This window comes from Curcuma longa, chromosome 1, assembly GCF_044706935.1.
Source record: "Curcuma longa cultivar G26 ecotype Majalengka, Jawa Barat chromosome 1, ITB_CL_G26_1.1, whole genome shotgun sequence".
Taxonomy (NCBI): domain Eukaryota; kingdom Viridiplantae; phylum Streptophyta; class Magnoliopsida; order Zingiberales; family Zingiberaceae; genus Curcuma; species Curcuma longa.
This window is the reverse complement of record NC_133861.1, coordinates 17,963,673-17,983,572: the sequence shown is the minus strand read 5'-3', so window position 1 is coordinate 17,983,572 and position 19,900 is coordinate 17,963,673. Positions and strand designations below refer to the sequence as shown.

The following is a 19,900-nucleotide window of genomic DNA, read 5'->3' as shown; positions in this document are numbered from 1 at the left end:
GAGGCCGTGACGTCAAGCCTCCACTGTCGTGTCAGTGTCTCATGAGCCGTCCGGCCGTGCAGAGACTGCGTGCGTGATGCGGATCATACGCTGTGCAATCGCCGTGCCCCCTCTTGTTCCTGTCGTCGTCATCGTCGTTACTCGCTGCAGCCTCATGCATGCATTAATTAATTCTTCAGACTGGTGCATGGCGGTGAGAGGGACGGGTCAACGTGGGGATTTACTGACACTGACGGCCTCAATTTGGATGTTGCTGATCTGCTCGTGTTGTGGAGCTAGCTCGTCGATCCATCTTTGACCGCCCTGACATGTATTGTATACAGTCAGTCAGTAATATGGTCCTGAAATGAACAGGGAAGGAAAAATTAAACGTAACTGAGATGTTACATCGCATCGTATGTAGTTGGAGGATGTGGCGATAAATCGTACAGTGGAGAATTAAGATTGAATGAGCATGCAAGGAGTGATCGATGGACGGCCGGGAAGAAGGAAAAATATGTATGTAGTACTGGAAAATTCCAACTGCAGTGTGATTGGATATCTGTTTTCCTGTTCCGCTCATTAATTCGCTTTGCAACTCCAACAAGGTGCATGGCTAGAGAAAAAGGCATTGCATTTTATTAAAAATTACAAAACTCTTAGGGTGCGTTTGGTTGAGAGTAATCATTACCTTGGTTATGTGATTACCAAGTAATCACATAACCAAGATTATAGGGAAAGAAACATAACCTTGTTTGTTTGGTTTTCTGAGATTATGAAAAAGTGTAATCGATCACTTAATCGATTACAGGATTTTCTGAGACACAGTGTAATCGATCAAGTGATCGATTATGAACCACTGTAATCGATCACTTGATCGATTATAGGATTTTCTGAGACACAGTTACGACATTTAATCGATCACTTGATCGATTAAAGGAAGGCTTAATCCCGGAATCGAGAAAAACCTAAGATTTTCTTGGTTATTTGATTCCGGGTTAGATAACCTCTTTCGCTGACGTTTGCTGATGTGTCGGGTATGAAACATTACTTCGGAATCATCGATTACCTAAACCAAACAAGGTTTTAATTGATAACCTTTGCTGGATAACCAAGGTAATCATCGATTACCCTCAACCAAACGCACCCTTAGGGTTTTTCTTAATTTAATTTACTGCGTAATACAAGGAGATTACATATATAGAAGTTATCCCAACATGGTACCTATGTATACGTGACTGCACATGGTACATGGGCCACGTCTTGAAAGTTGAAACAGCTTGCAGTTAAAGTATTCTCCAAGATGTTGGCCCATCACCTCATCGCGTAGCTATATATATCTCATTCTGTAGCTTTGAATGTCAAGCTAACTAATCAGTACTGAAGCAAGTGATTATTAATAATTTTTGAGAGGTACTTTGGATCATAAATTATATATTATATGCATGAAACCATTGTATTAATCCAATTGAAGTTTCAATAAGTTTGGTATGTGCCATGTTCCACATTCAATAGAATCATGATGATCAGGAACATATGGAAAAAGATTATTGCATTTTCTATACAAGCGAACATGGTTTGTACCTTGTAGTGAGCATCTTTATAGGATATATACGTACTTCTGGGAAACATATTCATCCCATTTAATTTCAATTTCTTTTTATAATTTCCTTGTTAAAGTATGTTTCAGACAGCTAGTATAGCTAGCATGACAATTGACATCGATCACCTTGCTTAATTTCGTGTGGAAGGTTTAATGTGAATCATGCATGCAGTAAGATGCAAAAGGAAGAAAAATCTACACAATTTAGTCAAAGGAAAGCTAGCTTATGATGTTCTTTTTCTTTAAGAATTATTAATTGGTTTCACATTATATTAAATCGGGATATTTTTACTAGTTTCACATTATATTAATCGGTTTGTTTCAACTAATTATTTACTAGTTGCATGCAAAACTAAAGAAAAGACCTATACTAGCAAAGTACAACCAATTTGAAATGGCAACTAAAATATGTAAAAACAATGTTTCGAGATGAATCTTCAAAAGTCATAAGCCACTCAAGAAACACACAAGTCATCCTCGAATCGATCGATCTCTTGAAGGGCAAATTCTCTCCTTTTTCTTTCGTTGGTGGTGCAATAACTATTGCGACGCGTCATGCGTATATCTCCATCACTATCATCGTGGAGCATTACTCGAGCTTCAGACACATCTGACATAGAAAACGCATTGTTTTTTTAGTTCATGTGAGTGTTTGATTTGATTCGGCTTCAGCCAAGTTGCTGTATATCCAAATTGGAGACTTGGGCTGTCTCCACATGTCTTTGTCTCTCAGATCCAAAGAAGAGCATTCTTCCTTTTTTGAAAATTTTAAGTGAAAATGTCTTTTCTAATGCATTATTTTTTATTATTTTTTATTTTTTTAAAATTATTCCGTCGAACTTATTTAATGGTTCGTTTCGTTAGAGCACAGAGGCGCATTAAACAACAATGCTGGGAGAGAGTTTGTACGGATGCTTCTCCTCCCGCCGCCGCGCTTCCCATTCCGCCGCCGCTCTCCCCGATTGCCCAGACGGGTCCTCCGGACGGCTTTTTGATTCGACCGATGTTTCATCCTCCTCGGAGCGCGAGATTTCCTCCGCCATCGCCTCCCGCCGCCTCCTGCTGGCCTCGCCGGGCCGGTCCAACTCCCTCGTGGACTCGTCGTCGGTCGCGTTGAGAGCCGGAGACGCGGTGGCCGTCGCCACCTACTCGACCGACCCCTACTGCGACTTCCGCCGTTCGATGGAGGAGATGGTGGCGGCGCTGGGACTCGACGCCGGGGCCGCACCACACCTCCACGAGCTCCTCCTCTGCTACCTCGCTCTCAACCGGAAGCACGTGCACAAGCACATCCTGAGAGCCTTCGCTGACGTCCTCCTCGCCCTCACCGGCGACGCCGACTGACATCAAACTCCAAGGCTGTTATATTGCGCTACTGCCATTAATATGCTTTTTTTTTTTTTTCGTTTTCTTTTTAGATTTTCGTTTCGATATAACCGTGATATAGATCAAGATCAACACCGCCCATTTTGTACTGATATAAAATTCTAGTATACATGTTCTATCTTGATATTTCTCTTCTCCTTGTATTGTTTGTAAATTCAGCGTTGATGCATTTCCCCTTGTTAAAATCGATAGAATGAATAGGTGGATGAAGTCCTTGTCGAGATGCATGTGGTAGAACGACAAGAGTGGGTGAAGTGAAGAGGTAGTGGGGGCGGCACCGATGGCGAGCACTGGCAGCGCCCAAATGGCCCAAATCTGTGTGTTCTAGTCAACGGATGTTGGAGGGCGCACTAAGAACGTTGTGTGACAAACTTGATCTCTCTTTCTTGCTATTATTCAGATCAAATACTAACCATTGCAAATCATGAATCACATACATGTCAGAATCACCAATTACAAAAACAAAAAAAAAAAACAAAGGAACAAACTTAATCGTACAAGAATAATAATGGGATAGGGAAGATTTTCCTACCCTGACCGAGTTCACTATTCATCCGTCTAACACAACCAAACATAACCTAACCTAATCGATCACACTTTGGAAATCTACACAGACCTCCTCCGCGTCATTCATCCAATTCGGATGCATGGCTTGCACTTGCTCACACGAAAAAGGAAACACAGATGCGTCTCCATTAAATAGTATAATATGTCAGATCAAATTCAAAACGGTAAATTTTTAAAAGGTGCATTCCAAATTTGAAAAATGTCCTAAAGATGTATTGAAATTTTTGAAAAATAATATCATAACGATATTGATATTTAAATATGTGATGTTGATTTTTCACAAAGAAAATTTAAACAATCTTCATTACAATGATATTGATATTTAAACTGTGGTATTAATTTTTGAAGACCATCATTAAAGTAATTTTTTATTTCAAGAAAATTAAAATTTTCTTGAGATATCAAGAAAATTAAGCTGTGGTGCTTAGTTAAAGATTCTAAGAAGATTAAGTAGTTGAGATATCAAGAAGATGCAATCTAGGAAATATAAGCCATTATTAAATTTGAGAAAATCTGATGCGTGGGGTGGCTCCAGTCATGACAAAATCTTGATAAATAGCATTAAATTGCAGCATCAGTGATTCCATTAACAGGTCAAAGATGCTGAGGCCATACAACACTGCATGGAAGAAGACAAATGGGCTGATAGAATCTACTGAGTAGAGGAAAACGCTCTGGAAATCCAGAAGAACGCAGTCAGCTAGCAGAGGGCATGCTCCCTCCACCATCTCAGCTAAACCTGAAATGTTGCTGATGCAATCATGACAAAATCTTGCAAAATTGCAGCATCAAGACCTCTTTGACAATGGTTGAACCAGCTAACCAGATCTTTACGTTCCATACAAGAAAGTGTTCATGACGTCATGTTATGTGGATGCTAGGTGTTGACAGCACCTGCTTAATTGAGGTTTCTGTTTCTCGCCTGTGCAAATTGCTGGATTGCTCTGACCAGTGGCATTTAAAAATTTATCAGACATTTAAAAGTTTGCAATAAGATTGTCTACCCACAAGAAGCTTATAGATATAAATCATGATTCAACGGGTACATATCAAGATTAAGTGGCGGATCAGTACCAAAGGTTTTCCAAATAATTCTGGGCAAAAGGTTCAACTTTCATGAAGGAGATCTGCTGGCTAATCTGGAGTTTTGTAGCTGCCATGGCTACTGAATTTCTCAACCCTGGACATGCATCAAATTAAGACCATATCCCCCAATTTATGAGATAAAAGGTAGAAGGCAAAATGTGTTAACCTTAGAAGATCAGTATGAGAAAAATAAAACACCTCACTCTCAACATCAGTTAGTCTTCCAGTTGGTCTTCCTTCTTCTGAATCCATATCTTCATTATCTTATCATCACCGAGTGCCCCTGATGCAATCAAGTTGCAGGATGGGTGGCACGATAAAGCAACTATGATGTCAGTACGACCTTCTAGTTTCTGCAACATTTTCCTTGTTTGAAGATCCCAAATGTACACACAGTTGTCCTCTGATCCGCTAACAATGTATTTTCCATTTGTAACAGAAAGAGCAGGAATGCAGTATTGTAAGTTAACATGGCCTGTGTAAGTCTTCAAGAATTTGCCAGATGAAAAGTTCCACAACCTCTGCAGTATGTAAGCACAGTATGTATGTAAGATGCAAAATGAAAAACAGGTGCATCAAAAACTTGACACATACAGCGAAGGCAGGCATCTTTTAAAGCTCTGAAATATATTTAATTGAATGATTTACATTAGATTGAAAAGTAATTTTTGATGAATTATTTACATTCGATTGAAAAGTAATGGATTTTGATCTTTGGTAAGTGTAATCATGAAACTGGATCAAAATTTAGTATGTGTATGTAGTGCAATAAAAAAGTTCATGCTCCATGTTGGATTAAAAAATGGGTCCACATCTAACATCTAGTAGGAAATAGTGAATCAATAGATAAAGTCCTAACTATTTGGGATGAACTACATGAATCTTTTCCCTACATTGAGCTATATGCAAGACATTTAGTAGCAATATTCAAATATTAATTGGTAACATCTTCGTTAATAAATATATAAGATAAAATTACAGCAAAGAAACAGATTTTGTTTACATATTCCATCATTTACTAAGCCAACCCCACCTAGTGGTATAAGGCTTGGTGTTGTTATTGTTGTATTCCATCATTTACTAATGCAACCCTCAAGTTCTTTTCAGGTAACTATTAGCTTCAGTAAAATGAGTTTGAAACTATCTTTTGAAGCATTTACTTTCAAGTATAGAGAATGAGTAACAGGGACTTGCACAACTAAGTGGCAGTTCTATTTGAAAATGTATGTATTATTGGATAATGAAGCGAACTTGCAAGAAAATTGATCCCCACTCAAGTAATGATATACTTGGATTGTCAAGAGACTGACAAACAAACCAATAGACTACCTCAGAAACGATGGCAAATTCCTTCCAGCAACTTCTCATCAGTTAATATAGTAGGAACGAACTTATTGACTAGATTGTTTCTTTTATCTAAATAGACCTCTTCCTTGGTCTTTCCATACAAATAATTTGTTGCCCGGAAGATAATCTACTTTCTTTCTGCATTCTACTCAGTGTTAACCTCTAACCCAAAAATACATAAGTAGTTGGAAGATTTAACAGTTGGCTGTCAATGCATGAGACATCAACCAAGGGTGTAAGCATTCCAACTTATCTAGCTGCAAACATATATACTAAGCACTGACGTCTTAGTCATATTCTTGGACATATTTATTGCCCAACACTTGCTAGGACAACCACTTGCCAAGAGTATTCCAATAGTTACGGGCAATTATATCAATCTGCTGAGCTTAATCCATAACCTGATTTTCTATATACAATAGAATAAAGAAACTGTATATGTGAAAAACACATATGAGGTTTTGCTCCAACAAGTGATCTCAATGAAGGTTAATTAAATGATCTAGAAACTTGCTTCAGCTAGTTGACAAAGAACTGCCACTATCCGATAAAATCTAAACTTATCTATTTAATTTTTAAACAAGCAATAAAGTTAAAAATGAATTTTGAAAAAACCTACATCAAACAAAATCAAGCAGTTTTCAGAATTTTCAAGCTTACCACATGCTTTGGATGATACGATCCTTGTTATTGACAAGATGATTGTTTGATTATTTTTTTCAAAGTTAATAAGACAATGATGATCATGGTTATTTTGAAACTGATTGTCACAAATGATGAAACTACATGGAACTTATACATTTAAATAAGATTGCCAAATCAGCAAAGAATGGATTTGGATATGTATATCAGTGGATCAATAACAGTGAAAAAAAAACAATCTCAACTTATTTGCATACAACATCTTAGAATAAAGTGGTTATTATTTATTACTTTCCCAAATCCTCGTCTTTGATCAACAAACATTATTAAATATAATTTATCAAGAGTGTAGTTTTGCGTCCAGGTGTTAATACCCCAATGATGTAGAACTGAATGAAAAGAGTAGATGAAGTGGGTTGATCACAAAAAAAAACAAAAGAAAGAAACCATCCAATTTAGATAGAGGCTTGGGACCTAACTAAAATCGACAATAACTGCAAATAAGGATTTAGGATAAAGTTAGTTGCTCTTTATTCCAAGTCATGATTATGCTCATTTTAGGCCTACTTGTTTTAGCATATTCACATCTTACTTCTACAGCTCAAATTCACTCCCCTTCCCTTGATAGAAGGTCACTTTTGTTATTATGCATATCAAATTTCCCAGTTAATGATTGAAAATTTCACATCTAACATAATCTGTTATTGTTCTTGCTATGCTCCTAAGGCCACTATAGAACCAATAAAACTGTGGTGTTATGCATGAGTTGTGCTTCAAATTTACCTAGTAGACGAATCAGGAGAAGGTGTCTACCTTCCGGACTAATCAGGCAAAGCCTGGATACTTGGAGTATCAAAAAATAAATAAATAAAACTGTGGTGTTCTAGGGAATTCTTGTTTGCCAATACCTTTTTCTCTAAAATTATATTCACTGGTTTATCAGTATATCACTATAAATCTCCAGATATAACATCCTGGTATCAGCATGCAGGGAAAAAATCAGTATATATGGGTTATGAGCTACAATGTCGCCTCAATACGTGAATCCAAGAAATGAAATCAGAACTCCAGAGAGAATTACTAAGTTGATTTGAGCTGTAAAGTTGTTTAACATGAAGAAAACGTCAGGTGTCGTACCAATGTGCTATCGAGGGTTGAAGCAAGTACAAACTTCCCATTTGGAGAAAACTGCACATAGGACACTGGTGAGCCGTCGTCGTCAATTAGGGTTTTCATGCAACGCCCCGTGGCGGAGTCCCAGATCCGACACAGCCCATCATAACATAACTGCTGGAAACTAAAAGGCTCCCATCTCGGTCGAAATCAACGGCGGTGACGGGTTCGGAATGAGCCGGGCATTTGCCGGACTTGACCTCCCAGATGCGGACGGTCTCGTCGAAGGAACCGTAGGCGATCATGTAGATGCGGACTGTGCAGTCGTCGGAAGCGGAGCAGAGGTAGCGACCGTCAGAGGAAAAGGAAAGGTCAGAGACACCCTCCTCGTGTCCGGAGAGCTTGGCAAGGAGGGAGAAACCTGCATGAGACCACACGCGGAGAGTCTTCTCTGCGGAAACGGAGGCGATGAGAGACCCGCCTTAAATAGCAGAGTGTAAGGGTAGGGAATGGAATCCGCAGCGGCAGCAATGGCAACGGCGACGGAGTTTACGGCGGGAATACAGCCGTCGGAACACCGCACAGGTTGCAGGAGGTTTTACGCAGCCGTTTCAGAGCGCCACTTTTTTTATTTTTTTTTTTTTTTTCAAAACGTCCATCTCTTTTATCGTAACAAATCAAAACCGCTAAAATCATTTTCTGCCCGCTTAAACTAATAAGAAACTAATCTGCTGATTATTTCATCAGGTATTTCTGCTAAAAAAATTTAAAGGTCATAATAAATTAAAATTGATAGCACTCATCATTTAACTACTATTCTAACAATTTCATAATTCTGAAAAGAAAAAAAAGAATATTATGAGAAAAGTTAAATTCCCAAAAGTACAGTGAAACCATTTCAACGGAGTGGATGTACAAAGTAATTAACCATTTATCATCCGTATGCATATAATTTATGCGGACTGTACATGTACATGTACTCTAGTATTCTGACTTCTAATTGACCTCGGAATCGTGTTGTAACACAAAGTCAAACGGGGTGGACTTTGATGGTAAGTCCTCTTGGGAAGTCGAGGAAGGGGAGGGCGAAAGCTTGATCGGGCTCCGCCAGGTCCCACCGGAAACGCAGCACGAGGTGGTGGAGGAAGACAGCTAGCTCCAGCTTCGCAAGCTCAGACCCGGCGCACAGACGGGGGCCGCCGCCGTAGGCCATGAAGTTGTTGCCCATCGTTCTGCTTCCCGCGTTGGCACTCTGCCAACGAATCGAGAGAAATCGACCACGGTCAATTAAAAGAGTTGACTTAAATCGCCAAGATAGTACTCCGCTGAACCCACCTGCCATCTCCAGGGGTCGAATTTGTGAGGGTCGTCGTACAGCGAAGCATCCAAGTGCACCGCAGCGAACACCGGGAGGATTTTCCAACCAGCAGGGATTTTGTACCCTTCATTTATTTATTTATTTTACATTTTGCATTTAAAAAAAAGGGAAAATTGCAGTAAAATATTTCTTTCTAGTCTGTATGGTACCTTTGTAGTGCACGTCATGGAGAACCTTTCTATGCACAAACCTCACAACATTGCCGAGTCTCAGGGTCTCACTTATGACCTTAATCCAGAAGAAATGAACAGCCAGTCAATTATTGGTATGTAAAATTACTAACAAGTCGTTTTTGAGAGCCTACGCATTGGGTGAACTCCATCTGCTTGTAGTCTTCCCAGTTCAATCTCGTCTCTCCTCTTTCCTTCTTCCTCCGTGCGATCTCCCTGTGCTCGTCCTAATTAAACGCAATCATTGATTAAATCGGTTTTACTTGTTTATTAAGAATACGCAAATCTACAATTTAAAACAAATAACCACCCTTAGTTGATCAACGGCTTTGGGGCAGGCCTGCAGGAAATAAATAGCTAAGGCGAGGGCCATGGAGGAGGTCTCATGGCCGGCAAAGAGCAAGCTAAGCAGCAGATCGAGAATCTGGTCTTTGGATAGATTTGAGTGATTTAGAGCCCAACCCAGCAAATCTTCTTCTTCTTCCCCCTCCTTTTTACGTTTATCAGTAGTCTCTGCCATCATTCTCTCCTCCATTTTCTGCTCGATTACTCTCAGAATGTTTGACCGCGACTGCAATCATAAAAGAAAAGGTATTAAAATAATCTTCACAGTGGCGAATGGTGTTGGCAATCATTCGTAATAATGAACTGGGGCATGCAGTTGGCTTTATATTTATTTAAGCTCTGCATACGATTCCACTTGATTCACTCATTAATTGCTACAATTAATTAGGATTAGGGAGGAACTGAAGTATACCTTCAAGGCTTTCCTGTATGGAGTTCCGGGGAAATTAAGCGGGGCGGAAACCACTCCCTTCATGAACGTTATGTACTCCCGCCTCAGCTTCTCTGTCTCTGCTTCGTTCGGGCCCATGCTCATGATGTTCTTCGCCATCAAATTGAATGTAAACTGCAAGCAATTGGAGGTTATGTTGATGGGGAAATCAATTTGATTAAGTTGAGATTGCGTGCCTTCTTGGCTTCTTCTTGGGCGGAGAAGGGGCGGCCCTCCGGCCACGACCGGAGGACGAGCAGAGTGTGCCGCTCCACCTCCGGGAGGAGCAGCGACCGGAGGCGGGAGTGGCTCATGAAGTTGAGGGAGATAGTGCGCATTTCGCGGTGCATGTCGCCGACCAGCACCAGCATGGACCACTTGCCGAGGATGCCGCCGATGCTGCGGGGGTAGCAGCACTCGAACAGCTTGCCTTCGTTTTGGAGGACGAATCGGTTCAGGCCGGCGTCGGCCGACACGACGGTGGGCTCCCCGAATAGGTTCATCGACCGGAAGATGGGCCCGTGGCGTGCGAGGCTGCGGGACATGAACCCGCCGACGGAGGTAGCCGGGTGCGGGGCGAGGTAGGCGAAGGTGTGGCCGACGAGGGGCCACCCGCCGCCGACTGCGGGAGGGAGGGAAGTCGTCGTCCGGCGGCGGGCTCTCCATTTCAGGACGAGAAAGAGGAGGAGGGGGAGCGGGAGGAGGAGGAGGAAGAGGAAGAATTGGTGGCGATCGCTGGACATGGGGATTAGAGAGGGAGGGAGGAATCGGAATCGAGTTGATGGGGTTGTGGTAATTATTAATACTGTGGAGATTTATTTGCAATTATAAATCATAAAAAAGGTAATGATAATAATAAATAGGAATTGGCTGGAAAGCCCCACGGACGGCAGTCCCTTTATCGAGCATGTAGTTGGTTGAGACTTAAGAGAGGATTGGCTACAGTTGCAGGAGGGCTTTATATTTATTTCGATATATAAAAAATACCACTCCCGATAAATTTTTTTTGTTCTTCGTAATAAATTAGTACTCAAATTCAAGGGCAATAAAATTGATCTTTCTAAATTGCTGATTAGCCCGCCAATTTTAACACGGTGGGACTTAAATTTGAGTATCCATATGTACCTTAACATAAACTCTCATTATGCTTAATTAAATCACGAGCATGCGCTCATATCATATTTGAGCACGATCAATGCTCACTATTTCTCATTATGCTTAAGTAATGCCTAATCATGCACTTATATCATATTTGAGCACATCGAATATACTTTAGTGCAGTCACTCACATGGTGATATAAATTAATTAAAGACGAGTATAAGTAGTTGTTATAAAAATAAAAAGAGAAAAAGGAGCAAATATTTCACTTTTCCATATTACATTTGAAAAATAAAGGGACTTTAGTGCCATTTCACCTAAATATTTTAAAAACTTTAAATTGAATTAAATTCTCAACATATCGATAACAAGTACAACGAGATTGAAGGGTATATATTAGTCGCACACGCATCTACGTATTAATTAGTTCATCATCATATCTAAACAATATGAATGAAACAGAAAATAAAAAACATTTACGATGCTGACTTCTTTAGTGTTAATTAATTTGTCGTTAACTTGATAAGGATGGGCCACGTAGACTAATTAAGAGAATGACATGGCGACAAGGCGCCTGACGCATGGTATCTGTAGTAATTAGCGTCTGCTAGCCTCTACAAACATCACCGGTAAATATAGATTACTAGTTCAATTACTTAGTTTTAGACTGAGAGTTAAGATCATGGACACTGCTTATGTGTTTGTTTGATTCTGATGAAAGAGGATTGGTCACATAGTTCATCAAGGAAATTTAATTAATTGAACTCGATCCTCTTTCGTCAAATGAAACGAGTCAAAGTTAAAATCGTTCGATTAGGACGTCGCTTTTCCCGTGTGAATGATGAAATCTCGGCTTAAGAGTCAAGACTCGTTGCCGACTACCAACTTGTGGATCCGAATTCGGAACCACTAGTTGTGGATCATAAATCTATTCATCCCCGGGTGGGCCCAACGAAACTATGGCCGCCCGTCGGGTCTTCTTCTTGCTTGATTGGGGGTGTACCATCATGCCTTAATCAATTTGTTTGGTGAATAAATCCACGTATAGTTAAATAGATTAATTGGTTGGGCTTAATCGACTTTGAAATTGAATTTAAGAAGATTTTTTATTAAAAAAACAAAAAAAAACAAAAGGACAAAACGAGTATTCTAAATTATTTTTGTTTTTTAAAAAATCTTTTTTGGACACTAGCACAGGTGGAGACGTGTACGCCCCCTGATCGAACTAGTCTCTACGTGGCCGCACGTGCGCCAAAGTAATTTGACGCATACGTCTAAAAAGTTTCCGTTGGCGATTAAAATTACGAAAATGAACGTTTTTTGTTTTTTTTTGAAAATTTTCTTCGATGTGACCATTCTGACGGGCAGACTTGCTTGTCATCTAGGCGTGTCTTATGTATGCTCTGGCTCCCTTTGTCCCTTGGAAATGAAATGACTGCCCGTATTTTGGGGTTGAACGTGTTAAACGAGAGTTGAATGTAAACTAAAAAAATATGCATTTTAAAAATAGAATTTATTAATTCACATGCTTTAATCACAATTCATGGAAAACTAGGGAGCGTAGTACAAGCTAAGAGATTTTATATAGAAGTCATATACGCGTGCAAATTGGTTTCCTCAAATATCCATGAGCTATTGCGTGTTAAAATATGACTCGTGTTATTTTTTGTCCTTTTGTGTAATAAATATTTAATTGATTGGACGATGCGCAACTCTGCCGTTTGAATCGGATCATTAAATTCGAATTAGTTCATGAAGTTCTAAATATAATTAGTAGAATTTCCTGCACGTTCGATATCGGGTTCGGGCAATCTTCGATGACCCGAAAAACTCGGGTCGAGTTCGGTCCAAGAAAGCCATGGCAATGAAACTCACGGATTGTCCTCGAAGAAACCGTCGCCTTGCGAACCGTGAACAGCGAGCAGGGAGCTGACCGTCGCACTTCACTCGGATCGCCCAGGGGAATCTCCGGCGGAAGCGACAAGGAGAGAGAGAGGTCGATCTTCAGCTCAAATCCTAGGGAGCAAATATGGAGAAAGAGCTAATGACGAGGCTGGAGGCAACCGTGTCGCGGCTGGAGGCGCTTTCCGCCGGGCCACCCGCCCCCGCAGGCTCGTCCAGAGGCATTTGCCACGACGCTTCCCTCTCAGCGTTCGACGATCTCGTTTCGGATTCCTTGGGCCGGGTCTTGGACGCTGCTGGTAAGATCGGCGGGGAGGTTCTCGACGCGACGAGAGTAATGGAGGAGGCGTTCTCGGTGCTTAAGCAGCTCATTGCCAAGTCCAAGCACTTACAGGTTGGTCTGCCTCCAGTTCCGTTTCTATATCCTGAGTCCCGATATTCAAATTTTTTGATTTTCCAATAAAATGCGTGCAATGATAAACTGTGAACAATTTTGCTGAATGTGAAACCAATTCAATGTATGATTCTGCAGACAAATTTAATAACAGTGATTTGATAATTGAGTAATGAATGGATAATGGATGGAGTCAAATAATTTATGTAGGTTAAAAAAATATTTAAAAACTGATTACATTTAAATCAAAATTTATTGTGAGGTCAATTGGCCCCACGTACTTCCAATGCTTCGTACTGCTGATCAAGAAACAGGTTGTATTCATTGAGTGAAGCTTATTAAACACGGTTGCAGAAATGGAGCAACAAATTAGTCTATTTATTTCGTTTTGTGTGAATTGTTTAAGACAATGTTGGCAACATTATGTCACATGATTGCAAATGTACGTTTGCATTGATGAGATATGCCCAATGTTGATTATAGAAGTTATTGACAGGTGTTTGTCTTATGGTATGTTTTTTTCTGTTGTAAAAGATTCTAGGTCACTCAGTTTTGCAGCTTGGAATGACTAGGAACGCAAATTATAGTGTTATACATTTGGAAATCCTTTCCACATAGGAGCTAAAGTCATATTGCACCAATAGATTTTCATATCTGCATACAAAAATGCTATTTCTATCACCTTATTACCACATTTAGCTCCAAAACTTGGAGCACTTAGCTGTCAAAATAACAGATTCATTTGTTTCTAATTTCGTTAATTTATTCACATTCCTTATTTTCAATTAGTTAGTTAAATTTTTTTTCCTTAAGAAGCAGGCGGTGTCTGTAATCTATCTAGTTCCTTAAGGTTTCTAGGGATCTTATACATTCAGTTGGTGCCTGCAGAATCCAGCTGTTGCTGGTACGGCAGAGTTTTTGAGGCCACTCAATAATGTGATTGCCAAAGCTAATTCCCTGACCGAAGGGAAACAATCTGAATATTTCAACTATTTGAAAGCAGTTGCTGATGGTTTAACAGCTCTGGCTTGGATAGGTTACACAGGAAAGGACTGTGGTTAGTATACTAGTAATCCTTCCCTCAGCAGCATATTTACTAATTTATCAACAGATGATACTTAAGTATTTGCTTTCAATCCTCAAATATGCCAACTTCCAGGCATGAGAATGCCAAGTGCACATGTAGAAGAAAACTGGCAGATGGCTGAGTTCTACAGCAATAAGGTAAGCACAGGGCTACTCTTTGTGATATATGTAGAAATCAGCGACCTGGAATTTGTATATCAAGAATCAGGGATTCATTTATTACATTATTTTCTTTTTTCCGTTTATAGTTAAAATGGATTGTTGAAGATTGTTTGGAAGGGGATGGAAAATTTCTTTGACTAAGTCATAAGCTAAAGCAGTCAGATTTGGGCATAAAGCTTTTCTATATTAAAAAAAAGGACTATAGAAGTTCTACATTCATTGTGTATATCTTTTATTATTTTCAAGTATCCAACTACTATGATTGGTAAGCATTTCGATTTGCTTCATAATGTCTATTGCTTCCTATTATATAGATTCAATACTCATCTTCTGCAAAAAGGTGGAATCCGCCACCTTAGCGGCCCCACACGGTCGGCCCCACGACCATCTGTGAGGAGGTAAATCGAGAAACTGTAGTTGGTCACGAAATACTCATGCTATTTAGAGATGTGGTTGTTAATAGTCAAATTAGTAGCTTGATCTCCATAGTCTATTGAAATCCCAATATTTGACAATCAAAGTAGACTTTTGTGTACGGACAAAAGTGCCTTAACTGTTATACCTTTTGCAAATAGAAAAATAGAAAACCATTCGTTCCTATAGATTCTATGTGTGAGAACATCCGATGGACTCACCAACTTATCACATGCTGCCTTAGCTTATGTCATAACAGTCCTAAGGAGATCAGGCAATTATGTGTGACTAATAAACCTAGCCACTTTCAATGAATTCTTTATCCCATATCTGTCTAAATCCAGTATGTTAAAGTCTGCAAAAAGAGTTCTCTGAAGTCCAAACATTAAATTAAATTAGTTTTATAATTTTTGTTAGTTCCTAACCTACTTCAACTTCATCATTTCCTAGAATATAAGGCTATAATTTAATACATGATTCCATATATTAGTCTACAAGTTATAGATTTAACAAATACAGTAATTCAAATTTCTTAATTTTTTTATTGGAAGGAAAGTTCTTTGCTTTTACTAATTTATCTGACTACAATCATTTTGGTATTAGCTATTTATCTTTATTCATCAATTTCTTTATTTTACTGTGAAATAATATCCCTTTTTTGAATATTTAGATTCTTGTGGAATATAAGAATAAGGAACCAGAACATATAAATTAGGCAAAGTCAATGAAGGAGTTGTATTTCCCTGGCTTGCGTGACTATGTAAAGAACTTCTACCCCCTAGGTCCTGCTTGGGGCACAGCTGTGTTAACGTTGCCATCATCTTCTTCAAGCATAAATGTTCCTACATCAAGTACCCCTGGTGCACCACTACCACCAAAAGCTCCTCTTATTTCTGCAGAAAATGTACAATCATGTCCTAGAGAAGGAATGTCAGAAATCAACTCAGAGAAATGTACAATCACGTCCTAGAGAAGGAATGCCTGCTGTTTTTGCAGAAATCAACTCCTCCTGGAATCAAGAGACCGAGCCACCAAGGCCCTCCTCCTGGAATCAAGAGACCCCACCAAGGCCCTCCTCTCGAGGAATCAGGAGACCGAGCCACCAAGGCCCTCCTCCTGAGATCGAGCTACCAAAAATAGGAAAATCAGTAGCTTCAGGTACATTGTTTAAACTCTTTACCTCCAAGGCTTTGTTCTCTTCCGGCCAAACACCTCTTCATTCGGCCAAACATCTCTTCACCCGGCCAAACATCTCTCAATGAAGTTAATCCCCTTACTGGCAAGATCTTAACAAGAAATGCTGTCTACAATCCAAATAAATCAACTCACGTCGACTATGACCTGCGATGTTTTTGCCCGATCTTTCGCCTTCCCTTTCTCCCGGTCTTTCTCCTGGTCGGCCATTGTCCAATCAATTTTTCTCAGGCCATGTTCCCGGGCAAGCTCTCACTTCACCAGTTAAGACTTTACTTCTCCCGAGGGGTAAGTAATCTTCTTCCCGGGTATTGTTTAATTGCTTCCGTCTCCAAACATTACAATTAGTTTTTGCCTCCATTTTTCTTAACCTAGTGATAGTCGGAGGTATTGATTTTGTTCCCTATTTCATAGGCTTGAGAAAAGTTACAAATGATATGAAGACTAAAAACCAAGTTGATAGAAGTGGTGCAGTAGCCTCAGCTGAAAAAGTTGGTCGTGCCAGTTCTTTTACAAACTCCAAAGTGCCCCCCCCCCCCCCCCCCCCCCCCCCCCCCCCCAAGTTGGAGCTCCAAATGGGACGCAAGTGAGGCTACCTTCAACTTCCTAAAATTCTCAAGTCTTTAATAACTTCTTCACCAGTGTTGAATTTCCTTATCTTAATGTTCAATGTTTTTTTGTTGGAAGTTATTGTATAAACTATACTTTGGGCAGATGGACAGTTGAAAATCACATTGGAAATAAGAACTTGATTATTGAAGACTGTGACACAAAGCAGTCTGTATACATATACGCAGGGGCGAAGCCAGGATTCTTCCGAAGGGTGGGCCAAATTTTTTTAACAAAATGTTAAAAAATAAGTTGAAGTCTTGAATTATTTAAGAAGTAAACAATTATCTAATAAATGTTTAAAGATTAGCTCTTCGTATCTTTAAATTCTTGAAGTCTTGAATTATATCGACCAAAACTAAAATAGGGCAAACCTATCTCAATAGATCAAACCAATAAATGATAACATTAAGACCGAATCAAGCTTTTAACACCAACCCTTAAACTAACCAATTTAACATCAACCAACCAATCCAACAAAACTAAAAATTCCAACATCAACAGATCAATTCCACAACCAAATTCAATCCATCAACATATCCCAACAGCCATGAACTAATCCCAACCAAACAAGAATCTAATAGAGCATCAACCCTAAACCGAATCAAACACCCACGATCAGATCACCATCCAATAGATCAATCCAAGAAACTAATAAATCAGCAACCTAATAAAATAGTAATTCTAAGCAAACAGACTCAATTAACCATAATAAAGCTTACCTTAGTTTGAACTCTAATACAACTCAGATTCCAGTTCCGTTTCCTCCTCCCTGCCGATCCAAAGAAAACTTATGATCCGTGCCCTAGCACTTAGCTTAGCCCTAATCACGCTCTGCCGTGATTCCTCCTATCACAATCTTCACCAATCGATCTCCCAAATCGATCTGTAATGTAAACTCCATCAAATTCAGAATTCCAACACAACGCAACAACCCAAATTAAACAGGATCTCACCTTGGTCTCTTTTCTTGCTAGCGAAGGAGGCGAAAATCTCTGGGCTGCGAACAGTGAGATCCAGAGCGCGAAGACGGCGACGGTCGGGGCGATCGCGGGGAAGGGAGATGCGGCGTGAGTAGGCAAGGGAGATGAGAGGGCGTCCGTTTGTTCGCGAACCCTAGCGTGACGGCGGCAGGCGGCTTGCTTCATGGAGAACGACGATGGAGAATCACCGATTCATCGTGGTTGTCGCTCAAGGAGAAGGGAGAGTTGTCGGTTGCGGCAGAGTGAGACCTCACGCAGTCACGCCGATTGCGATTTCGAGCGGAAGAAGAAAAGGAAATGCTGCGAAGGGGAAGAGGAATCGCGCTGCAGGGGAAATCGCGGTTCGGGAGAGGAATTCCTAACGGATTAACGGGTTTTAAACCCGAATTTCATTAATCATATTTTTTTCCTGTATTTTACAAAGACTGGGCCATGGCCTAGTTTGGTCAACTAGTAGCTCCACCCCTGCATATACGGGTGCAAGGATTCAGTATTACAAGTCAAAGGCAATTCTTCATCTTTGTCTTCAGTTTTGATGTAATTTGCAAACATTTATACCTATAGAAATATAACAGTGTCCTTTTTATATTTATTTATTTATTTGCACTTGATTGTGTTATGCAGGAAAAGTGAACATAACTGTTGATAAATGCACTAAAATGGGGGTCTTGTTCACGGTTAGTGCAAAATATTCTTGTGCCTGGACTGATTGACTTCATCAATCAGCTTGTATCAGTACAATAATGGAGAAATGGTGTTTTAATTTTTTTTTTTAATTCATGTTTGTCATTTAGGAGGTTGTAGCTGCTTTTGAAATCGTAAACTGCAATGGTGTTGAAGTGCAATGTCAGGTATGACAACATCTCTTGTGTAGCAATAAGGTGTTTCTTTTTTCAGATCTCCAGAAGCAAAACTGTATTGAATTGGGATTAGTTCTGGAAAATTGTAGGTTGGATCAAAATAGTCAGATGGAGCATTTGAAATTGAAGGATTCATCAAACATAAATAAAACCATGTAAAATGAAAACTCAACTGAGTAAAAATAGCAAACATAAAATAAGGAACTACAGCAAAACATCTATGTTCTAGCTTCAAGAGTGTTGGATAAGCTTATTATTTTATCATACATGTTTCTAGATTAGAGGTGTACGTTTGTCTTTTCTAAGGAGGGGTTATATTTATTATAATGTCGTAGACTCATGGATAATATTCCATCATTGATTGTCTGTATATTTTGGTAAACACAACAGCATATCCCATATATATGCTGGAAGCCAATTGAGTAGACTTCTTAATTATGCACGACTGTGCTTATGTTTAATTTTCTAATTAACTAGGGTTGATGACTTGTTGCTTTTCTGAACAATGCTTGTGTATCCAGAGTTGTGCACCAACTATATCGATAGACAATACTTCTGGCTGCCAATTATATCTGAGCAATGATTCACTTGGGGCTTCTATAACTACTGCTAAGTCAAGTGAAATTAATGTATTGGGCCCAGATGCAGGTCCTGATAGTGACTGGGTAAGTTTCTTCGTTTTCTTGATGATCCAGTTATTTTTATTTAAGGAGAAACACATTATCTTTTTTCCTAGAATGGCCATTTTCTATGTTGAATTTCAGCTGTAAGTTTGAAAATCGAACTTCAATACAATTTCAAGCAACAAAATTTAGTTGGTTTCTGAACATAACTGTATAGGATCTTTCATCTTAATTTTATAAATAACTAAGACGTCTCAGGTAAAAAGTATATTGGTCATATTATGTTTTCCCTGTATGATAGTATTTCCCTTTTCTTCAGTAAGGGTGTGTTTTTAACTTGGTTGTAGTTGTTGTTAGTGGGAGTTCAGTGAAGAATCAGAATTTTCATTCAATTCTTATTCTAGGATTCTCTTTAGGAATTTATTCTGTGTTAGATATTTATTTGAGATCTTACCTAGCAAAGTTGTACCTATATTAGCATGATAATAGTTCTTGTCTTAGGTCATTCATTTAGTTCATAGGTTGTAT

At 39.5% G+C, this 19,900-nt stretch overlaps 3 protein-coding genes and 1 pseudogene across 3 annotated transcripts; 2 read left to right on the top strand and 2 right to left on the bottom strand.

Annotated features, from left to right (window-relative positions):
• The first annotated feature begins 2,470 nt into the window (after positions 1-2,470).
• Positions 2,471-3,075, top strand: LOC141813973 (transcription repressor OFP12-like). The gene has a single exon (XM_074701980.1). The coding sequence runs from the start codon at positions 2,471-2,473 to the stop codon at positions 2,924-2,926; it is 456 nt and encodes a 151-aa protein (XP_074558081.1). The 3' UTR covers positions 2,927-3,075.
• A 1,594-nt stretch (positions 3,076-4,669) lies between these two features.
• On the bottom strand, positions 4,670-8,661 carry LOC141825250 (uncharacterized). Its single transcript, XM_074712638.1, is given in 5 exon segments — positions 4,670-4,715; positions 4,820-5,142; positions 7,748-7,894; positions 7,897-8,204; positions 8,652-8,661. Coding segments are annotated over 4 exon segments (771 nt in total). The 3' UTR covers positions 4,670-4,715; positions 4,820-4,836.
• LOC141837180 (cholesterol 22-monohydroxylase CYP90B52-like) lies at positions 8,645-10,851 on the bottom strand. The gene is made up of 7 exons (XM_074724628.1): positions 10,244-10,851; positions 10,029-10,181; positions 9,582-9,842; positions 9,406-9,498; positions 9,251-9,329; positions 9,059-9,165; positions 8,645-8,975 (listed from the first exon to the last, which is right to left on the bottom strand). Exons 1-7 carry the CDS (start codon positions 10,787-10,789, stop codon positions 8,754-8,756), a joined length of 1,461 nt encoding a protein of 486 aa, XP_074580729.1. The 5' UTR covers positions 10,790-10,851; the 3' UTR covers positions 8,645-8,753.
• A 2,323-nt stretch (positions 10,852-13,174) lies between these two features.
• On the top strand, positions 13,175-19,519 carry LOC141825241 (cyclase-associated protein 1-like; annotated as a pseudogene).
• Positions 19,520-19,900: the final 381 nt, after the last annotated feature.